The 21,853-nt window shown below is 42.4% G+C and overlaps 1 protein-coding gene across 6 annotated transcripts in view; it reads right to left on the bottom strand.

Moving 5' to 3' along the window:
* Positions 1 to 21,853, bottom strand: part of Ten-a (tenascin accessory) — a 289,872-nt gene that overhangs the window by 16,492 nt on the left and 251,527 nt on the right. For all 6 annotated transcript variants that reach the window (XM_032440757.2, XM_032440759.2, XM_032440758.2 and 3 more), the window contains 4 exons: positions 12,351 to 12,470; positions 5,167 to 5,334; positions 4,620 to 4,812; positions 2,479 to 3,863 (listed from right to left, as the gene is read on the bottom strand). In XM_032440757.2, coding sequence (XP_032296648.1) covers positions 2,479 to 3,863; positions 4,620 to 4,812; positions 5,167 to 5,334; positions 12,351 to 12,470 — 1,866 coding nt within the window. The remainder of the gene's footprint in view (positions 1 to 2,478; positions 3,864 to 4,619; positions 4,813 to 5,166; positions 5,335 to 12,350; positions 12,471 to 21,853) is intronic.

Below are 21,853 nucleotides of genomic sequence, written 5' to 3'. Positions count from 1 at the left end.
CGCAGCTCCCCCTCGTTGTTATCTGTGGCGCAGGCATCGTTTACATGTCGCTGCCACGCCCCAGACTCGCAACTGCAGAGCCGGAACACAGGCACAGGGACACACAGCAAGGACGCAATGTGGTGCAAGTCGGTGCTGGGTGGTGCTCGCCGAAGCGCTTTGTAACCCGACGCGTATTTATGATGACATTGTTTGTTCGATAAACATTTTAAAGTAAAGTGCAGACACCGACAACCTGACCTAAACCTACCCCTCCCTGTACTCCCTGCACTGCCTGCCCTCTTCCGAGCGCAGCACGACCTCCTCGCAATCGTTTATCGCGCCCTGGCCACGCCCATTTTAACCCAAAGCCCCTGTCGCTGCTTCGTGCAGTAGCTACGAAATAAAAAGGTTGATTTATAGTTTCTGTCGTTGGCGCGCCGCCGTTTGCGGTGTCTGCTAATTACTTTTGCCACGTCTGTGCCAGCCACGCCCCTAGAAAAAAAGGGGGCAGCAGCTGCCACTTTCCCATGGCTCAACCCTTTAATCCCCCACCCATTAAGCGCTCAGACCGCCTCCGCCCCTCTGATCAGACTGTCCATCAAAATAAGCGCCAGACCAGAAATCTATTAGATTAAATAAACTGCCAGCTGCATTAAGTTACACATAGCTTTTAAAGTATGTGTGTGTGTGTGTGTGTGTGTGTGCGAATGTGTGTGTAAAATATGCCACATTTATGCCAACTCTCCACCTGTCGCGCTGCACATTTCGCGTGGCTCAGAGCAGCCGCAAACTAATCAACGAAACAAATTAATTGGTTTACTTTGTTAAATTATTGCGGTTCATTGAGAGCGATAGACAGAGAGAGAGAGAGAGAGAGAGAGAGAGCAAGAGAGATACGGGGAAAGAGAATGTGTGAATATTTTGTTTAACTTCAAATATATCTCTTCATTTTGTATACATCTCTGACTATTCCATTTTAAGGTCGCATTGCATTTTAATTTTTTACATATTTCGCACTTCATGGATATTCAGCTCATTTTGTGCATTTGTTTACGTTTAGTTTTTAAGGCCTTTGCCAACACTGATTGCTCGCTTTTGATTTGTGCAAAGCTGCATTAATGTTCAAACTTTGTAGAATTCTTTTAAACATTTTTTATGAATGTTTTTTCGATGATCACAATCTCTATGCGCTTGTTAACACCTCATTTAAAGGCATTGTACAACACTGATCAATCATAGCCCCTTTCTTTTTAGTAACTTTTCAAGCTAATTCACTTTCAAAATATTCTCTTTTTAATTGGCAGCTAGTTTATTTGAATGTATTGCCCACTTCATTCAGTTAGCTTAAATCTTATTATGTTTGTTTTTACATCCGTTTTTTTTCTGCGCATTTTACAACATTCGATTCAAGTCTGGTGTGCAAGCCACACTTGCTCACTTGCAATTTGTTCACAAATGGTAGCTTAGCAACACTATTTATGCCCAATTGATTAAATTACTGGGAGTGTTGTCATAGTTTTTATTTATAAGCGTTTTGTTCATTTCTTTGAACTTGCCAGCGCTGTTTGACCAGAAATCATTTATTTAGCTTTCATTTTCCTTAAATGCATTTGCCAACACTGTGTGCGGTCGCAACAGCACATATGCAAATCTGGTGCATGGATGTGTGGCATACACACACCAATGCATACACACACACACACACACACAGACTCCCAAATGTCAAAAATCCAATTAATTTTTTGGTCACTGTTTTTGATGCTTTAAAGACGTTTTAATCAAGTCAAATAAAGTAAACTGTGCGGTGCATCTATCGTTTGGCCTCAAAAGCACACACACAGACACATACTGAGCGACTTGCTGCATTGACATTTATTGGCCAAGTTTTGGTTGTGTTTGTGGCAAATTTTGTGCAAGTGCAGCGTAAATATTGTTATACCCGTTACCAAGGGTAAGGGGTCTATTATGCAGTCATGTATGCAAGCAATAGGGAAAAGGAAACATGCTGAGTCATTGAAACTGCCCCTTAATCGATAAATATCGATTTGTAGCTCGGGTCACTGAGACTCCAAAAGTGAGTTTTTGTTTAATATAAATAGTTCGATTATCTTTTACTTTCTCCCGTCGTTTCTTCCAAAACAATCGGATAATAAAGACACGAGTTTTGGAAGAAGGGAAAATATTATGGAGTTCATCCAAGCAAGTATTTCGATGGGCCTGAAGTACAGAGTCTCTCCTTGTCGGGCAGAGTCGACTAGGACACTAGTGTTATTATTTATGCCACTACATTGACCCCCTCTAACCGTTTCCCAGATACATCGTTTTTGGCCAATTGCAAATGGCCAAAAAGCGTTCGAAGCGTCACATAATTGGGTCAAATATGCGCATAAACAAGTTGCCAGCCCCAATGGCCCCTTGTGGATGCCGGCAAAGGGCGAATGCCTGAACGTGTCAGGGGGTGAGCAAAGGGCAGTTCACTGTGGCTTGTCTACTTACCCCGTGCCCTCCTGTTTGCCGGCAAAGTAACGCATGTTGCCGGCGGTATCCACGACGCGTATAGAATTGATGCGCCTTGAATCACTGTCCGCTATGTAGAGATCGCCGAAGGGTGAGAAGGCCATGGCCAGCACTGTGCCCAGCACATTGTCCGTGGCTGTCTTATTGACGCGACTATCCTGTCCATTATTGCTGCAGTGTAGCGGTGTGCCGGCCACGACGCGTATCTTCATATCGGAGGTGAGCCGGAGCACGAGGCGGTCGTCGATGAAGTGAAGCGAGCCGTCGAGTGGACTTAACGCCAGACCCGTTGGCCACTGCAGCTGCGCCTGGTTGGCCATCAGCGTACCCGAGCAGGGTGCCGGACTCCAGTGATTGTGATGACCATGATGGCCAATTAGCGTATGAATGACGCCCTTCGGGTCCACAGCGCGTATATTGGTGCCATCGGCAATGTACATGGTGCGATCGGCGGCAATGGCCAAGCCCTTGGGATGGGAGAGACGCGCCTGCAGCGCCGGGCCGCCATCTCCACAATTGCCCTCGTCGCCGGGTATGCAACGCTGACCGCTGCCCACGACGGGTTCACTATTGATGCTAGGATCCTTGACTTTCTCGAGGCGCAGCAGGCGCAGTATCTGATGCCGTTCCGGATCCGAGATATACAAATGCCCATCAGCTGGCGAAACGGCCAGATAGTACTGATACGACACCTGCGTGGCACTCAGCTGGAGTATGGTGAAGACCTTGCCGTCAGGCGTGATGCGGCGTACCAGATTAAAGTCGCCCACATAGAGGCTGCCATCGGGTCCCGTGGCCAGTGCGATGGGTGTCAACAGTTTGGCATCCTTGGCAACGCCATTGCAATAGTCCGGACAATTGAGCGGACGCTGTAGACCCGTGCCCATGACAACCTTGACGGTCCGTGGGTATTCCTTCATGTGCAGCGTGGAGCCATCGCCCTTCTGGAGTATGCCCTCATGGAAGTTGTAATGGTGATGTATGTCTAGACCCCAGCCCCCAATATCGGAGATGTCCACATCGTAGCCCTGCAGTTTGGCCGTCTGCGTTATCCAAACGGGAGTCTGGCACGTGCTGTGCTGGTAGCCCACGGAGATGCGAGCGATGGTCACTCCGTAGACCTTCTGCCGGTAGACGTTGCGCTTGTTCCATGCGAACGTGTGTATCAGATTCGGATCGGCCTCGTACGTCTTCACATGGAGTGCGCCCTCGATCTCCACGCCCACATGCACATGGGTTAGGGTCTTGGGTATTGCCTCCGAAGTCAAGCGCATACGCACAATGCTCAAGTAGCCGGAAGCCTGCGAGGACTGGTAGGTGAGGTGCAGATCCGAGCCGGGTATTTGAATGGATTCCTGCACGATCTGTTGTTGTGGAAGAGAACAAGTGGAAGATTGGCGGTTCAGTCTTGTAAAGCGATAAAAGGTAAGTATTCAAAGGAGAAATCAGAAAAAAGAGAAACATAAAATATAGTAAGGGACTAAATATATAGATAGAAAAAGAGAGAGGGAGAGAGAGACAGAGAGGGAAAGAGAGTACGCGACAGCAAAACAGTGTTGCATAACGCTACAGCAAAACATTGTTGCATAATGTGTCAAACTGCAATAAATTTGCAAAATAAGCGAAATGCTGAAATAAATCAGAAACTATTGCCAGCAAAGAAAAGAAAGCCCAAAGGCGAATGTAGATGGCCGAAAGGTGAAAATGAGGGCTTTTTAGGGAGAACTACAACTGCCGCTGCCACTAAGTGAGATGGTTATTAAGCCCTGCGGTCGGAGCAGGGTCCACAGGGCACAGATGGCACGAAGCATAATGCAGCAATTAAATGTAATGCTCTCACGCGTTGCCTCTATGCCACCCAGCTCACTTAGCTTTTTTTCTCTCTCTCTCTCCCTATCTCCTTCATTTGGCGGAGAGTTATTGTGTGCTTGTGCTTCGCTCGTCGTTGGTAAATGCAAAGTTATAATGTCATTAGGGCGAACTTCAAATTAATTAAAACTACGCAAAGTCCAGCTGCTGCCACGGCCCGCTAATTAGGAGTGGCATTAGAGGATGAGCCGGTAACAGCAGGGGGTTAACCTTAAGCAAGCGGACGGGTGGTAGATGGGCACCAAACTCACCTGAGTCTCGGCAAAGATGACGCGCTTGCCGGGCATGGCGCCGACACCATTTGGCATCCAAGTGCTTATCAGCTGCGGCTTCAACTTCTCGTGATCGTGATCCATGCAAACTTTGCTCGCATCGTTCGCTTCGTCCGCCGTGTGATAGTGTATGGAGTTGAGGAATGTCAGCGCCGGATTCAAAGGAGCCACCCTGTGGAAATTAAAGTTGAGACGAGTATTAGTACATGTTGCAATTAGGTTGAGGCTAGTGCGGGCATGGCGACATAACTCCGTCGTCATAACTCCGCCGACATAACTTCGGCGGAGATATGTTGTGCCAAGTTATGTAGTTGCCGCATAAGTGGCCCCAAGGCTAGAGATGCGCGCGTTTCACGTTTGCCCTTAAGACTAAATTGTCAGCTCAGTAAAAGGAAGCTGCGATTTCACGAAAAGCCCCACATTACAATAAAAATTATTTTAAACAGTTCTCAGAGCAATAATCTTTAGACCGATTCGCTTCTTATATAAAAATATATATTATATAAAAAGTTGATTCCAAACTTACTTGATATTACGACTGGTGGTCTCGTCATCGTCGCTCAGCTGCATCTGCACCGGGGGCAGGACTACAATACGATTCCAGGGAACGAAGACGGTGCGGGTGAGGGGGCGGAAAGGTGAGCGTTGGAATTGCAAGGTGACGGCACCGCCGCCATTAACCAGCACATCGAACCTGTGTGTGGGAAGGAGAAAGAGAGAGAATGAGAGAGAGAGAGAGAGAGAGAGAAGAGAGCGTTAGTAAGAGAAGGAGAGACAATCATAGAAAAAAAAAAAAAAACTTGTGCAGCATCAAATTTAACGGCACAAAACATGCAAATTAATATTTTAATGAACTTTGGGGCCACGCATTTGTGTGCGCTTGACGCACGAGCACACAGCCCCCACAACCCACCACCCCCCACTGCCACAAGGCCATGCGACGGCAATCGTAGCGTATGCTGAGCTGATAATACCTCAATTGTTTGTCGAAATTGAAAAACTTTAGGATTTTTGCTTGAGCAGCAACAACAGCAACTGCCAGAGCATAAGTTGAGACCTCAGTCAGTTGCAGTCGAGTCCCAGGCCCACCCTTAAGCTGCACCCCTGCCCCTCCAGGCGAGGGAGCCCCAACCGTGTTAGCCGCATTAAACATAATGATGGCGATTGCGTTTGTGCCGCCTTCTCATTATTACGAGTATTTTTCGCATTGGCGTACGAAAAGTTGCAAAAAGTTGAACCATGCTAGCCGAGTGGCTAGAGAAGGCGAGGTGAAAGAGCCGTATTGGAAAACAAAGGCCAACAACAACAGCAACAACAACAACAGCAGGAGGTTGAAATGGCTAAAAGGCGTGGCCAGTGGTGCAGAAAGCTTAAGACATGGCAAAACTTTTGCTTTCGAAATATTTAATTAATGTGATTTTTAATTGTGTTTGTGCGAAAGAGCACGAAACAGGCGCAGCATCAGAAAGAGACAACAAGCAGGAGAGCGAGATGAAAAGAACAGCGACATGCCACAAATTGTTGCCAGCTGCCGCACACGAAAATTGCGAAATCCAACTTTTTGATAACTTATCGATAACTGGCACGCACACTCACCCCGCCCTCGTCCACTCCCCTGACCATAGCATATGGTCGACGGAGTAAGCGGTGGTTAAATAATTGAATGAACAATAATTACATTTTATTTTGCAATAAACAACAGCTAAGCCACAATTATAAACATTTAAATAAATAAGCAAAATTACAAACGAAACGAAACTATTTAAATTTTTTACAGTCAAACTTATCCGACTGCGCTGTACCCTATACAGCTCAAGATAGTTGGGCGAGGGACTCTTTAAGTATGCAAAAAATATAGCACAAATGTTCGGACCCGAGAACAGGAGCTTACGAAGAGTTGTGGATTCTCCTTTATATGCAGGTTGCTGCTATGCACGAGTCTCGAGTCAGAGCCGAACATGACACAAAACAATATACTCTGCAGCCACATTTGCGCACAGGGTATACAATTAAATATTTGTTACAATTTTTGCTAATTTCATTTAATTGTTATCACGCTTAAAAAGAGTTACAACTGTTGTTATTCTTATGACAATTGTTGTTGTTTTAATCGCATTTATTCACGCCAAACACACACACGCACACACACACGCACACATAAACGTGTTTTGTTGCTGTTGCACATTTATTTATCTGTAATTGAAGGCATAGAATGTAATCTGGCAGGCCTGGCGCGTTGGTCGTGGCTTACATACACACACACACATACACACACACACACACACACACAAACACTCACACCAGCACACGAACACAGTCGCACACTCGAACACCCGCACACCCACACAATGTAGAGCTCTAATAATATGTTGCTAAAAATGCCAACAATAATCCCCTGCAGCACATTATAAAGACTTTTATTACCTATATTACTACTCGGACTGACAACAACAACAACAACAACAACATCAATTGGTATAACAACGATAATCAACAATGCATGTCAAAGGACAACAGCAACAATGGCAACAAGCAACAGGACAGCAAATGAAGCAAAGCTAAAAAAAATCCATCAAAATAAATAAAAAATTATTTTAAAAGGAAAAGAACGCGCAATAAGAACAGCGAAAAATGAGTCAGAACTCTAAAGTGAGCAGTCATCACGACAAGAAGTATACCCTGTAGTCAGTAAATGTCATATTTGGTAATGTCTGAGACTGCAGCGAAGTGAGAAGCGCAATGATGCAGAACGCGGTCGATCATATGAGCTGTTTTAATTGAGGCGAGAATCGAAATGATAGGCAAAATTAAAAACAAAGCGATACGAAGACCAACTAAAAAAAACGCGAGTTCGAAACTGGGAGAAGGGAGATGTGATAATAAGACGTTTGACGAGAAGACAAGCGAGAAGCGAAGTGAGTAGTTAAGGCGCAAGATTTTATTATATATATTCAACTTCAAGTCAAGGGCGAAGCGAAGTGAGAATCTGTAAATAATTTCAACTTCAAGTCAAGAAAGAAGCGAACTGAGAAGCAAAGGCACAAATCTTAGAGCTCTCCAATAATACGAAATAATCATGCCAACAGTACCCGATATAGCTTGTCCTTGCTTCGTAGGTCTCATCAACAATCATAAAAACAAATTAAATCGCTTCTTTAAATGCTTCTCGCTTCTTTTCTTCACGCGGCTACTTTGGTAATTATATGATGTACATGTTAGACCATCTTTGCTTACTCTACAGGGTATAGGATGTAAAAAGCTACTAAAATTATTACAAAAAAAAAAGTGCAAAATGAGCACAGCATGTTGTGTGCTGTTGCTGTGCGGCTGTGTGTGTGCGTGTGTTTGTGGGTGTGTGGCAAGCTTAATAAGAGCATAGAATTGAAATAAACATTATAAATACAAAGCCATAAAAACAAACTCGCGCGAACATTAAGAGCAACAGCGACAACAGCAGCAAGTTGGCGTTAACAACAAGCAACAGTGGCGCCGAAAAGTATGTGTTACACATGTAAGTAGGTATCGCATACATATGTATGTGCTCGCATGTGCTGAGTTGCCAAAGAAAAAACAGGACGGGGGGCGGAGCAGCAGGAACTGCAAAAACACAGTGAGTGACAAAACTATTCGCATAATTCATAAGCTGTGTGACAAACTACAATATACCCAAGTCAAAGTTTCAGAAAGAAGCAGAAAACTCGAGCAATTCATGTAGTATTAGATATTCCTTTGAATTAAGTAACCTGTGATCTTTACTTTGTCTCTTTAACTGTTGATTTAGGCTGAGAAGCGATGTGTGAGAGAATAAGCAGAAAGAAACTTCCCGATACTTTTCTCCTCACTCTATTCGTTATATGTTTGCTTTCTTATTTTACTTCTCTCGCCTAGTTTTGCCTCATTCTCGTTCGCTGTAGCTGTTTTGTTTTTTACTTCTTTTTTCTACATGCTTTTTTGTTTGATTCTCACTTTGCTTCCGGCTTTTAATTCAACTTTGTTATTAGCTTCCTCCTTTACTTATTTCTTTGATTCTTCTTCTTCTTATTCCGCTACTTAAGCTTCCTTCACGCTTCCCGCTTTGCTAGGCTAATATTACTTATCGATCTGCTTCTTCTTTGCTTCAATATATAAGTGAATATTATTTTTACCGCTCACATTTTCCCATCTCTCCCAGCTAGATGTAAGAGCAACAATCAAGGTCATCGCATTCACCCAATATTTTATTATAAATAGTCACCCTGTGCACACACCCTGTATTACTTAACATTTGTGTCGAATCGTTGAGCTGGTTGCATCGTGTAACTACAACTCAAACTCAATGGGAATCCAAATGGGAAACATTTAGTTTATTGCATGCAAGTGTGCAATATTTTCATTGCACACTGTATGCTGCTTTGAAGGCAGGCACATTTAATTTTATAGAGCACTGTGCAGCTACCCTGTTCCGACCCCGCCTTCCTGCTCTACACAGTCGACTGGCTGTGTGCGACCATCATATGCGGACTATAGAGCTAAAAATAATGTGAACATAAACAGGAATTATTGCCAGCTAAAAGTAAGAATGTTGCAAGAAGAAGAAGAAGCAAACAAGGAACTTTAAAACCGTTCAAAGGCAGAAGCACAAGAGAACACCACATACACGAGCTCCGAAAGGGATAGATAAACAACAACAAAGTAGCCATAATAAAAATAAATAAAAACTGAAGAATTTATGTGCTCCACCAAATCAGAGCTCTAAGAAGCTGACAACGAAGGACACACACACACACACACACACACACACAGCACACACACACACACTCACACACGGGACACAGGACAACTAAAATCAGGACGTGTTTGTTATTTTCTGTGTATTTTCTATATTTTCTATTTTCTCTGCTGCGTTTTGTTATCTTGGGCTTGGGCTTGGGCTTGCTTTATAATTATTGTTTACGTAGTTGTTGTTGTTTTTGCCTCTGCTGATTGCGAAAAGTGGTGTCACGACGAGGGGGTGCCGGCGGTAGGTGTAAGGGAAGGCAAATGTTAAAAATGGTCAACCTAGCGGCATTTAACGGCCACTGGGCTAATGAGAAATTATGGCACAGTAGGTAAAAATGTTAGCACACATACATACAAGCAAGCACAAAAGTATGCAACACTTTTTGAAACGAACAAAACCAACTGCTGCAGTAGTTCTCTCAGTGTGTGTGTGTGCGAGTAGGCGTGTGTATGTGTGTGTGTCTGTGGCTAAGTAAATATAAATAATCATCACAGTTAGTTTGTCCCTTTGTCTGTCTGGCTGCTGCACAGATTTTCTTCTTCCAATACCCTGTAGCCATTTGATATGTAAGTAATGGGTTTTTTCCAGTTGTGCTTATGTGAGTAACAGACAATTGTTAACCAACAACTGCATATGACATGCAAAAATATATTCAGAAATAAAAGTCAACCAATGTTGCACATAAATTTAAATATTTTTTTCTCTTTTTGTTTCTCTAATTTAAATATTCTTATTATTTGTGCGAGTATTATTATCCATAAATTTCGAATTTCTCATTATCATTGCATATAAAAAAACTGAAGTCTGTGCTGAGTGAAGCGGCCAGCTTGCACTTATCTATCTCTTTTCCAAGTGCGTCGTTATTTATATGCAGATTCACAACATTATCCATTTTTTATCCACATTATTATTTATATTTATAGCTATACGTATTTACACATCCCCAAGAACTGTTTACAGGGTATCTTGGAGTTGAACATTTTTAACCTAATTTACAGGATTTGTTATTGCTGGACACAATAAAATCAGCAAAGCGGGTGCGAAATGATTATTCAAATTGCCCAGCAAATACACACACTCATACACACCCACACGACACACACACATGCTAGGCAAAGAAAATGTCAAAAAAACAACAAAAACATTTCAGATGATTTTGCTGTTGTTCTGGCAACAGCGGAAATCCTTTTTACCAAAAACAACTGCAAAAATATTTATATTAGATATATTGGATTGGCGAGCGTTCTCTTTACCCAAACCTCGTCCCTAGCGCAGCATTTCCATTTTCTATTCCTATTTCCATTTTGTATTTTCATTTTCCTTCTTCGGCGTGTGTGTGTGCGTGGGCGTGTTGTTTGTGTGTTCTGATTTAAATTTCATTCCAGCAAATGCCAAATGCGAACGATATTCAAATGTGCTGACAAAACATTTTTTAGCTACGTTTCTGTCTGGCGTCGTGTCTAGTATGCTGATTGAAGAAGCAAAAGCAAAAGCAAAACTCAAAATACATTTACTTATTTATTAATGTATTCTTTTCATTTGATACTAGAATCTATTGAATATCGAGCAGGTGAACTCCCAACACTTAAGATGTATTTGTCTATTGATTAGACCGCGAGGCCAAGAATCTTTCGCATTCCTTTACTTTATATATCATTGCCACGAACACCATCGATACATAGCTATAAGTATCTCTGATTCCAAGCAATCGATGGCGAAGAAGCTTTTGGTAATAACTGACAATCAGTGTCGATAACATTCTACAAGAAAATTGAAAAAAACTCTAAAAATTCGAAAACTTTGTGGTACCAATGTTTATGCAATACCAATCGATTTGAGTTATAGATAATTTACAGTGTGCAAGATGACATAACTAAAGAACTAACACGGTCACACTGTTGCATTTAAACTGCTTGCAAGTTCCCAGCAAAGTACGTGAGCTGCATACTCGGCTTGAATGAAGGCATCTTGGTCTAAGTATAGCTTTTTCCGGCATTTATGGCCCATTAATCAGCACAAATTGCATCTGTGTTTTGCAATATTCTCTGTTTTTGCTTCCTTTGTTGAAAATTTGAAAATGTTATTTGGTCAGCTGTTAATAAGGACTTTTTCTGTTTTCGTTTTGGGTTCAGTTGTCACGTGTCTCGACTCTCGATAAAGCGCGTTTAAATAAGTTAAACCCAGGCTAAGAGGGCGAAAAACCACAGATGCCATTGCTGTCTCTGCCCCAATTCCATGTGCTGGGCTCTGTTCGGGCTTCGTGGGGGTCACATCAAAGTGAAAGATTTAATTAAAAAGTGATAACTTGCTTTATCTGCCTGTGTACACTTGGCCTGTGCCCAACGAAATTCTATTAACAAAATGTAATCAAGAGAAAGCCAAACGAAAGTTGGCCAAGATGCGAGCAGCAGCAGCCCAAACTCGCGCGCCAACTGGCTGACAAATTATGAAAAATTACTCATACGTAAGTAATTTGCATTTCGAGGGCCAAAAGATTAAAGAAGCCGCCCAGCGACTACGAAAAGAATTTAATGAAAATCTAAATCCTTAGCCAGGCACTTGGATACCGCTAAAGCGATTATACTTATAGGTATTCAATTAATAACTAAACTTTGTAGAAATTATCCTTAGGGGCTTATGCGAAGTCTTCAGACACAAAAAATATTTAGTTCTAATATCTAAAGTTTAATTAAGAAAATGATTATGGCTGAGATGTTAAGAGGGCAATTAGGGGAGTTTGAATATTTACAAGCCCAAATATTCATACATTTTAGCATTAAGTTCAACTTATGTGGATGCTAGCTAAACAAAGTACTCCCCCAAAGTACTCCCTAAAAAGATGTTGAAAATTCTATATATAAATAATATTATATAATTTATGATCAGATTTATGCTTAACCTAGTTTACCATAAACTTAAGCTTTATAAGTATTACAATGTGGTTTACTTACCAGCCGCCTTGTCGTGTCAGGGTGAAGCCAAAGCGTGAGTCACGATCCACCGAAACGCGTATGCCAACAATGCCCAGTCCCTGGGGCGTTATGACCTGGCCGCGCATAACCGAAACGCGACTGTGTTGTTGAGTCGATCCAGAGAGAGGGTCAGAGAGCGGGGGAGCGGGAGAGAGAGTTGTGTGAAGAGTCGATTCGTGGTATTGGCGATGTGGCGGGGTGTTTGTAAAAGAGAAAAAAATTTTGTTAGTTACGTGCTTTAAAATTGTTTTGTTTGCTTTTTCTGTTGATTTGTTTCTTGTTTTGCTTTCAGCTTGTTTCGTCAAATCATAAAAGAACCAAAGTGTAAACAAACATCGAGTTGTAACTATGTAAGTATTTTGTATAAAATAGTTATTTATATTTATATATATGTACGAATAGTATCGAGTAATTGAACTTTAACTAATATCCATATAAGACAATATATAATAAAAAAGGGCAATTTTTGTTTCATATTTTTTACTCTGTTCAAGAGAAAACGAAATTAATAGAGTAATTGAGAAAATATTCATAAATTTTATCATATGCATGTGTATGTATTTAAAAGAGTGAGCAAAATGGATGATAGATGTGAAAAATGAGCCTAGGTCTCAGTGTGTGTTTGTGTGTGTGTGTGTGTGTGTGTGTGTGTGTGTGTGTGAGTGTGTGTGTGTGTGTGTGAGTGTGTGTGTGTGTATTTGGGCGTGCGTTTTGAAGTATTTAATTTGCTATGTACACATTCAGTCTGAAAATGTCTTTTTGCTTGGATAATTCAATTTTTGAAAACAGCTTGGCAAATAAATGTACACAGGCCTCAATATAATTTCACAGCCTCTTCTGTTTAGTGTCTGTGTATGAGTGTGTGTGTGTGTGTGTGTGTGTGGGTGTGGGTGTGGGTGTGAGTGCCTGTTTGTGTGCGGGTGGCTACAAAAATGAAAGGCAAATATTCAAGTATTTGACTTGATTTTTTGTACAGGTGAAGAAAACACAATTGGCACGCAGCTTTGGAATGGAATGAAAATAAGTACATGAACTGTGGATTAGCTTCAGGGATTTGGGATATGTACGCAATTAGAAAGGGCAATCGATGGGACAAACAAGAGCACTTGGGTATGCCATCAGCTGTGGCAATTCCATTAAGCTGCGGCCAAGATAAACTACAGATAAGTACATTTACATAAGTTATGTAAAACGAACTGTGCATGGTTTATCGATTGCTGAGCTAGGCGATAACGTGGTGATCGATAACATCGAGTAAAAACTGCGATTATAGCTAGAAGCGTATCGATACACATGGTATCGATAAAAAGCAGCGTTAATCGAAAACTATCGTTAAGACTTCTCAATAAAATCAATTGAACGAGACAATTTGAGAGTCTACCGATATTAATGAGTGGCAGCAACAATCGATATACATGTTATCGATGAAAGCAATTTTCAAAAGTGAAAAAACAACTGCTTAACATCGATAACAAATAATTCAAGCCATCGATTGACGCATGGTAAGTTTTAGTATCGCTGGGCTCAGCAAGAGATAGCTAGGAATGCTGGGAATTTATCAAAAAGCATGCAAAATATAACAACTATAAGTTTTAAGTGAGATAAATTCAATATTTTAAGTAAGATATGATGAAATTGTTTCAGTTTTATTTGCTTATAATTTGTGATAATATTTTTGTAAAAAGTTTAAAAGTTCATGAATTACGAACGCATGGATTATCTGAACAGAAAACGTATTTTATAATTATATCGTAAGGTATATATAACGGCAAAAGTAACTAAAGAATTACCGAACAAACTGAACAAAGTAAAATATGCTAATAATTGTTGGTTACCCACTGAAAATGTGATATTTTCCACATCTGTAAGGCAAAAGTTAGTGATTTTATACAATCGATAGATACTTATATCGATAATTACCGATAAAGGATAGGTGAATAATTTTTAGAGGCGAATTAAAAGGAATGTTTTTGTAAATTGCCTCTGAACTTGTTTGGGTTTCATAATCGAAACATACGTTCATCGACGTCTACTTAAAAGTGTTGAAACAGGATTTTATGTTTAATGGAGGCATCTTACAGCACTTGGTACATCATGTGTTATCCTAATTATGTCCAAAAAACTGGGTTTGTTGTATAAGAGCTAAGCGACTTGCCGAGACATGTTGCTAAGACTTGGTACAGTTGCTTCTTAGTGATGCTGACCGATAATAATTTGAACATAACAATTGCTAAAAGAAAAGATTTTCCAACAACGTCATGTGATAATTGGCAGTTATCTCTCTATTCAAAAATTGACTCTACAGGATATTTGTTGTATAACCTTTAGTTTTTCGTTTCTCCGACTACCAAAAAATTGAAATCGATTATACTTGGGACAAATCTAGAGCTGCTACCTATGTAAACTGAAGTCTAAACACGAGCCACCAAAAAGGCAGCAAAGAAGAATGAAAAAGAATAAACGAAGCAATAATAAAAGCAGAAATTCCATTTAATGAGCTGTTACCCAGCAATTGCGAAACTATGGCAACCCTAGCAGCAGCAATGATGGGGCAACCAGCGCCGATATCCGGTTTGCCAATTTGCTTGAAATATATGAAAGAAAAAATATGCGGCCTGCCTGGACCGAAGTTTTTGGCAACTTTTCTCCTTTATTTACTTATTTTTTACAGCTTGCGCGTTGTGAGGGGTTGAACTCGGGGTTGGGGGTGTTTTTAGCTTGGCAAAGAAACCTTGAAACAAAATGCCGCAGTGTGACGGCCATGGAGACTTTTCAAATGGCGCAATTGTTTGCACTAATTATTGCTGGACTGGGAGCAGTAGAGGCGGCAGACAGCCGAGCAGAGGGCAGCAGGAGCTGTAACCGGAGCGGCAGAAGCCGTTATGGGTTGGGTTAGGCGGTCGAGTTGAGCGCCTGCCCCCTTTATGCTGCTGCAGTTAGCTGTTGTTGCCATTACCATTGCCTCTTCGAACTTTTGCCGGAGCGAAGTTGGCAAAACATTTTCAAGTTTTCAAGTGTTGCAATTTCTCAACCACCCCCGCACCACATGCACCACATGCACCACACACCACGCACCAAAGCCACCGCTCAGCTCTTGACTCTGCGCACATAAACACATAATGTACAATATTTGGGTCAGATATGCTGAGTGCGGGTGTGTGTGTGTGTGTGTGTGCGTGTATGTGTGTGTGTGTGTGTGAATGCTGCAGTGTTTGCCATGTTGGGGTAGCACCACTTGGTGGTGTAGGGCACTTCTTCAGTGACGTCTAATTGCAATTGACCAAATGCCGAGGCAGTCGCTCAGTCAGGCTTCAGTAGGAGCAGCACAGCAGCAGCAGATGCCGCCTATTTGTAAAGCAGAGTATTGTCGTCCTCTGTGTGTGTGTGTGTATGTGTGTGTGTGTGTGTGTGTGTGTGTGTGCGCGCCTGTGCTTCATCTCGTTCATTTTTGCTGCTTCAATTCGATTCAATGAAGCACAATTTTATTTGAAATCAAACCGAAAAGCAAATTGCATGTATATAAAAATCTGTCTGTATGTGTGTGTGTGTGTGTGTGTGTGTGTGTGTGTGTTGTGCCGTTTTGCTCGTGTGTATTCCAATTCATTGAAGTGGTGAGTGCCATTGATTTTTATTTCGCATTTGATTCGTTTCGTTTCATTTATTATTTATTTGATTTATTTTTACTGCAGCCCAGACGCGCGTCTGCCTAAGCCCTCAGCCAGCGCACTTTCACACTGCCACGCCCACTCTGGGCCAACAGCGGGCGTGGCACAAGCAACCTTTTGGTTTGGCCCTTGCCATACAAGTAAATTACTCATACGCCACGTCTGCCGCTTGCAGCTGCTTGGTGTTTCGACTTTGACTTTGATTTTCTCACAATTGAGTGGGTGGCTGAGCGAGAGAGAGATAGAGATGGAGCAAGTTAGAAAGCATAAACAGCTGTCTTGGCCAAGTGTAATAGCCCAGCATATATAGCATAGTCACGATATATGATATATATTCTCAGCTCAGCTCAATGCAACTTCCGGCCGATTGGTCCCATAGCAGCTATATAGCAAAATACTTAAAACAAATTGTTTCGAGTGATAGTTCCTCTGAAATCCAGTTATAGATTAGATATAGTTTTCCGATGCGACCTAGTTTGCCAATCTCATTGTCGGTATCAGAGAACAGAGATGATTCGTCTATGAATAAGGGCTTCAACTATAAAATTAAGTGGAGTTCGGATTATGGTTCAAGCTAGTAGCCGGTTCGCATAGCCGCACGTTTCGTCTCATATTAACCCAGGTTTTAAATGGAAACTTTACAATGCACTCTACACACAGACACACAGACACACACGCAAACACCCTACAACCTACTCCTCGCTTTTGTTTCGTGTCCTCCCCTTCCATCTTACTCTTTTTAAGCCCTCGTTGCCCTTTCACCTTTGGGACGCTCGCGCATTTGTGGACAGCAATTCAATCAGTTTGCGAGCTGCTATCCTCAATGGGCGGCACTCGAAATTATGACGTCATAAAGGCATTTAGTGGAAGTAGTTGAAGAAGAATAAAAAGAAGCAGCACCAGCAGATGAAGCAGCGACAACAAAAGCAAATCCGGAAACGATAGCTGAAAAGTAATCTCGACAACGCGGAGCGGCTGAGCGTGTGCCGCCCACTGATTGCCATTGGCCTTGTGGCGCCACCAGCTTGTGGCAGGCAGCAGCTGAACAATGAAGTGAAAGCAATGCCACAAAAATTTCTAATCTCGACCGAGGTCAGAGCAGCAGTCGCAACACTTCCACTCAGCACACCCTAACCCGCCCCTCGCTCGGACTAATCGCCGTTGCAGCGAATGAGCAATAAACCAAGTCAAGAGCCAGCAGCTAGGAGTGTGGCCTGGCACGTGAGATGGGCCGCGCATTGTCGCCACAGCCACCTTTTGTGTCAAAAGTGCACTTCCATTATTAGCGCATTGTGTGGCTAGGGATGGGGGGAGGGGGCAGGGCGGTGCTGGTGCTGGGGCTGGTGGCGCCTCGCAAAATATGAGTAGCGCGCATAAAAGGAAGTGCATTTAATTTCTTTTCTTTGCTAACTCTGGCTCAGGGGTAAGGGCTGAGTCGTCCGGGGGGTTCGAGGGGGGGTTCATTCATAAAGCGCCGCATTCACTCGCGCCCGAGCGGCACAAGGCAGGCAGCAGGCGACAGGAGGCAACAGCAGTAACTGCGACTTCAGCTACTTGTGCTACGGCTGCAATGCGCTCCTCTAGCCCCTGTTTGAAATGTTGCTGTTGGTGTTTTTCTTTTTGTTTTTGTTTATGCCCTGTTCTTAGGAGAGACGACGAGTATATTGGATGTGCGCACCAGATCGTGTCTATACCCATATCTGTGTGCATATATACATATATTTCCCACAGTTCTAGACTCAGTTGCGCAGTTCGAGTCTTTCATCCAATTAGTCACGGGTCACAGTTTGAGAGTCACAAGCTTCGGTCGTAGTTTTAAGCGTCGCGAAACAATCTACAGCCAGGGAATTATAATTGCAGAGTGATCAAATTACTTTTATATATTCATTAATTTGATATTTCAAGCCAAAATTATACTTGCTGCAGCTTCTTTGCGGATATCTACACGACTTATATGCAGGGTATCCAAGCAGTTAGGCTTTCGACTGCTTTATTTGTTGTTGTTGCGGCTGCTGCTGCTGCGGCTGCCAGTTTGTGTGTCGCGGCAAGACAAACGCCAGCAGCAGCCGACGTCGACGTCGTCTTCTCATCATAAAAATTGAGCACGACTTAGCTGACTTTTGCACATACAAAAGGGCATTGCCTGCTTCGCCTCTGCCGGCTCGACACACACACACACACAGCCACAACAAACAAGAGAGAAAATGGAAAAACAAGGAAGGGTATATAATTTTAATTTGGCTTTATTTTCAGAACGTTGCGATGAGCAGCTGAAAGATGCAGTTGCCCCGCCCAAAGCCACCGCCCGCCTTTGCTACACTAGAAAACAAAGGCAAGCTGCAGGCCATGGGCGTTGGTAGGTAGCCCATGGTGGATAAGGGAGGGGCGGTTGGGGTCTACGCTTTATGTTCATTTAGCCTGAAACAGTTTTTGAAACATTTTTCAACGGAGAAAACGGTGCGCCACACTTTTCTTTTACGCTTTTGTAACCACGATAAATGTGCTTTATGTAGCGAACGCAACGCTCCACGCCGACTCTTTACGGCCGAAGACGGGGCAAGGGACGCACTGTGTGCGAGGAGGGGGTTGATATAGGTGTAAAAGGGCAGCTACTCGTCGCATACAGAAGGCCTTTGGGTTTGAGTCTTGCCGGCTTGCCACACCCCGTCCTGCCCTGCGCTGCCACGCCTTGCGCCTGATGAAATGCTTCCTGCACTTTTGCCCATTTTTTGCATTATTTTTTTTTTTTTTTCCATAAAAAGCAACGAGCCAAATAAAAAAAAAAAGCGCATGAAAAGAGAAAATATTTTAAAAAAAAGTGTGCATAAAAATATTAAAGAGAAGAAGACCAAATAAGCGCAGCCAGGCACAGTGGCACAAACATAGTTTTTATGGCTAAAAAATATTTGATAGTGCCGGCATCGAACCATATGAAGATATATACCTATTCACATATATGTATATATATATATCGAGATGCATTCATATGTGCTCATGCTCCTGGAAAGGGCCCAAATGACTGCTTCAATTATGCCATTTGTGTTCTTTGAACCAGTTCAAATATGGTTGAGCATTAATTTGAGACACAATATGTACAAAGAGAGTATTCACTTTTAGACATCAATATTATCACACAATATTGTGAACTGTGAACCGGTTCAGATATAGTGAACTGGCTGAGATATTGCAAACAACGAACTTTTTCGCAACTTAGCACTATGAACTAGTTCCACTAAATACTGTACACTTTTCGCAAAGTTTTTTATTTATTTTTGGTCTGTTTGATTTTGATAGCTTCTCGTAAAGAGCACACAAATATTAGAAGACATAATGACTATAAAATCGGTGAGAGCAGTTCACAAATGAATAGATTGAGTTATATTTAAAATAAATCTTATAAATTAGTGAACTAGTCCAAAATTCATTCATGCTGAAGCACAATTCTTCAGTGCTGCAGGGAAATTTTGAAATTTACATAAAAAGGTTTCCGAAATGGCTTCCAAACGGATCAGAAAAGGTTCCCGTCTTAACTTTTGCTGTATAATATTTAAATTATTATTCTATAAAGAGGCTTAACTTGTTCAAAGCTTCAGTTGCATAGAAACAAGTTGGAACTGATTGAATATCTGCAAAAGCTCGCACTTTTACCTTAGATATTTCTGTTGAGTTAAGTTAAATTAAGTTGAGTAAGAACTTAGCGATAACTGTCCCCCAATACAAGTCTGTGATAGTGTTATCGATAATCCATAGTTTTGCGACACAAATGTCCTTCAATTTGCGTTCTCTCTAAGCCATTCGAAATGAAGTAGGGAAATGGTTCGTTTTGAAATGCATTCAACCGACTGCAGTCGATAAGGCTCGCGGCATCGACACCGACATCAACATCGACATCGGCGTCAGCGTCTCGCCTATTGAAGGCGGATAAAGACATTTCCCCGGGGCAGAGACTGAGATTCTTTTGGCCCATTGTGCAAGTACCATGGGTGATGGGGTATAAAAAAACACACACACACACACATAATAAGTAAATAGCTGCTGGATTGAGAGGGGAGACTGAGGCTGCCGCTGCTGGTGCTGGTGCTTCATGTACTTCGTATAGAAAAGTTTGAATAGAATTTTTAAGTTTGCCATTTACCAACACACACCCACACCTACGCACACACACACACACACACACGTACACTCGTAGACCTATCGTCCGATAGGAGAGCAGAGAAAAAGCTTTAGTAGCGTGTAATTTGCACTTTGTAAATTTGCATAAAAGCTGCAGCGACAGGGACTGACTGCGAAGGGGTTAGCGGCTGGCGGTTAAGGGGCCAACCCCCAGCGATAGGGTTGGGTTCTGGCAGAGCAGTTAGATTGGAAGAGACTGGCATTAGACCAAGATACGAGACGAGAGATATGTGAATGCCACATGCCACACCATGTGTCGTCACTTTAGCCATGCACTAAGTAACCAGACCAAGGTGCCGCTGCTGGGTTCGGGCTGGCCATTTGTGGGTGTTGCCGGGCAAACCCCGCAATAAACCTAAAACCACCAGTCAGACATTCATTGGCTGCCACAGATTAGGAGCGACCAGACACATGGCCCACCTGGCCAGGCAACAATTTGGCTCTCCAATTTGACGCACACCAAACAATTTGATGCGTTGTTGGCGGATGGTGGCGGATGTTAGGGGGTGGAGGTTTTTACTTGACAGCTACGATTCCCGTTTGCTAGCTGCCAACAAAGATGTCATTTTGTTTGCCAATAAGAAGATTACACAAGTTATAAAGAGTTTGGCTTGGACCAGAGGCGGGATCGCAATATGAAATGCAAAGCTCACAATCTTCAAGCTTATTGCAATTGCTGGACGAAAGGATGCGGCTACTCCTAAGCTAATCAATGCAGGGGCATTTTTTTTATCAATGCCCACAGGTTCAGACAAGCACCTGGGAGTTAACTAATTCAAGAAAATAATCTAAAATGAAGAAATTAACTGTCACAGAAACCCTCTCGTTAACTGTTGCGTAACATATTACTATATCAAAGTGAGACAGTTTTGTAAAATAAGAGAGAACAATGGCGAGATGTTGCTTAACGAGAGAACAAGTTTTCCCTCGCTGTAGGAAAGAGCGAATTTTTTTAACGAAGCTCTCAAACTTTAAGCTCAGCCTCATGAGCTTCTATTACTAGGATCAAGCCAGCTTTGATCAATGGGAGAGAACTGCTTAAAAGCTACTATTAACATTAAAAGCTTTAAGGCGAGTTTGTTATTTTAAGCGAGCTCCAACTCTAAAGCGAGCTAACAAAGCATTAGCTGTTAGTTTTTTCCAAAAAAGTTTATAATTCACAACTGGTTTAGGTTTTGCTGATATGATACATTGCTCGCTGTCATAGAGCACCTGATTTCACTGCTATTTTAACTGATTCCCATCAAATTTGGCCGCAATGCAACTGCAAAACAAAGGCACACAGCTTATACATTTTATAGTAACATGAAGCCATAACAGGTCCCCAATTGCCCCTACCCCAACCCCTACCGCAGCCCTTGTCCCTCACCGAGCAGTTAGTTTACAGTGCCTGACAATGGCCTGCAAAAACGCAGCGGCACGAATCGCTTTTCATTTTTTTGTTTATTGTTACTTTTCTCCTTATTTTCCATTTTTTTTTTTTTCGGATTTTTGCGCAGTTTGCACTTCACTTGAATGCGACGCGCAACCGCCAAAGGAATAACAACAAACAACAGCAACGAAATGCCAAAGCCAACTAAAACTTATGGTCCTGGCCACACAGAACGATCCTCGTGCGCCCAACTCCACAAGCCGCTGCCTGAA

This window comes from Drosophila virilis, chromosome X (assembly GCF_030788295.1).
Source record: "Drosophila virilis strain 15010-1051.87 chromosome X, Dvir_AGI_RSII-ME, whole genome shotgun sequence".
Taxonomy (NCBI): Eukaryota; Metazoa; Arthropoda; class Insecta; order Diptera; family Drosophilidae; genus Drosophila; species Drosophila virilis.
Note: the sequence above shows the minus strand (reverse complement) of the source record. Positions and strands in the feature narration are given on the sequence as shown.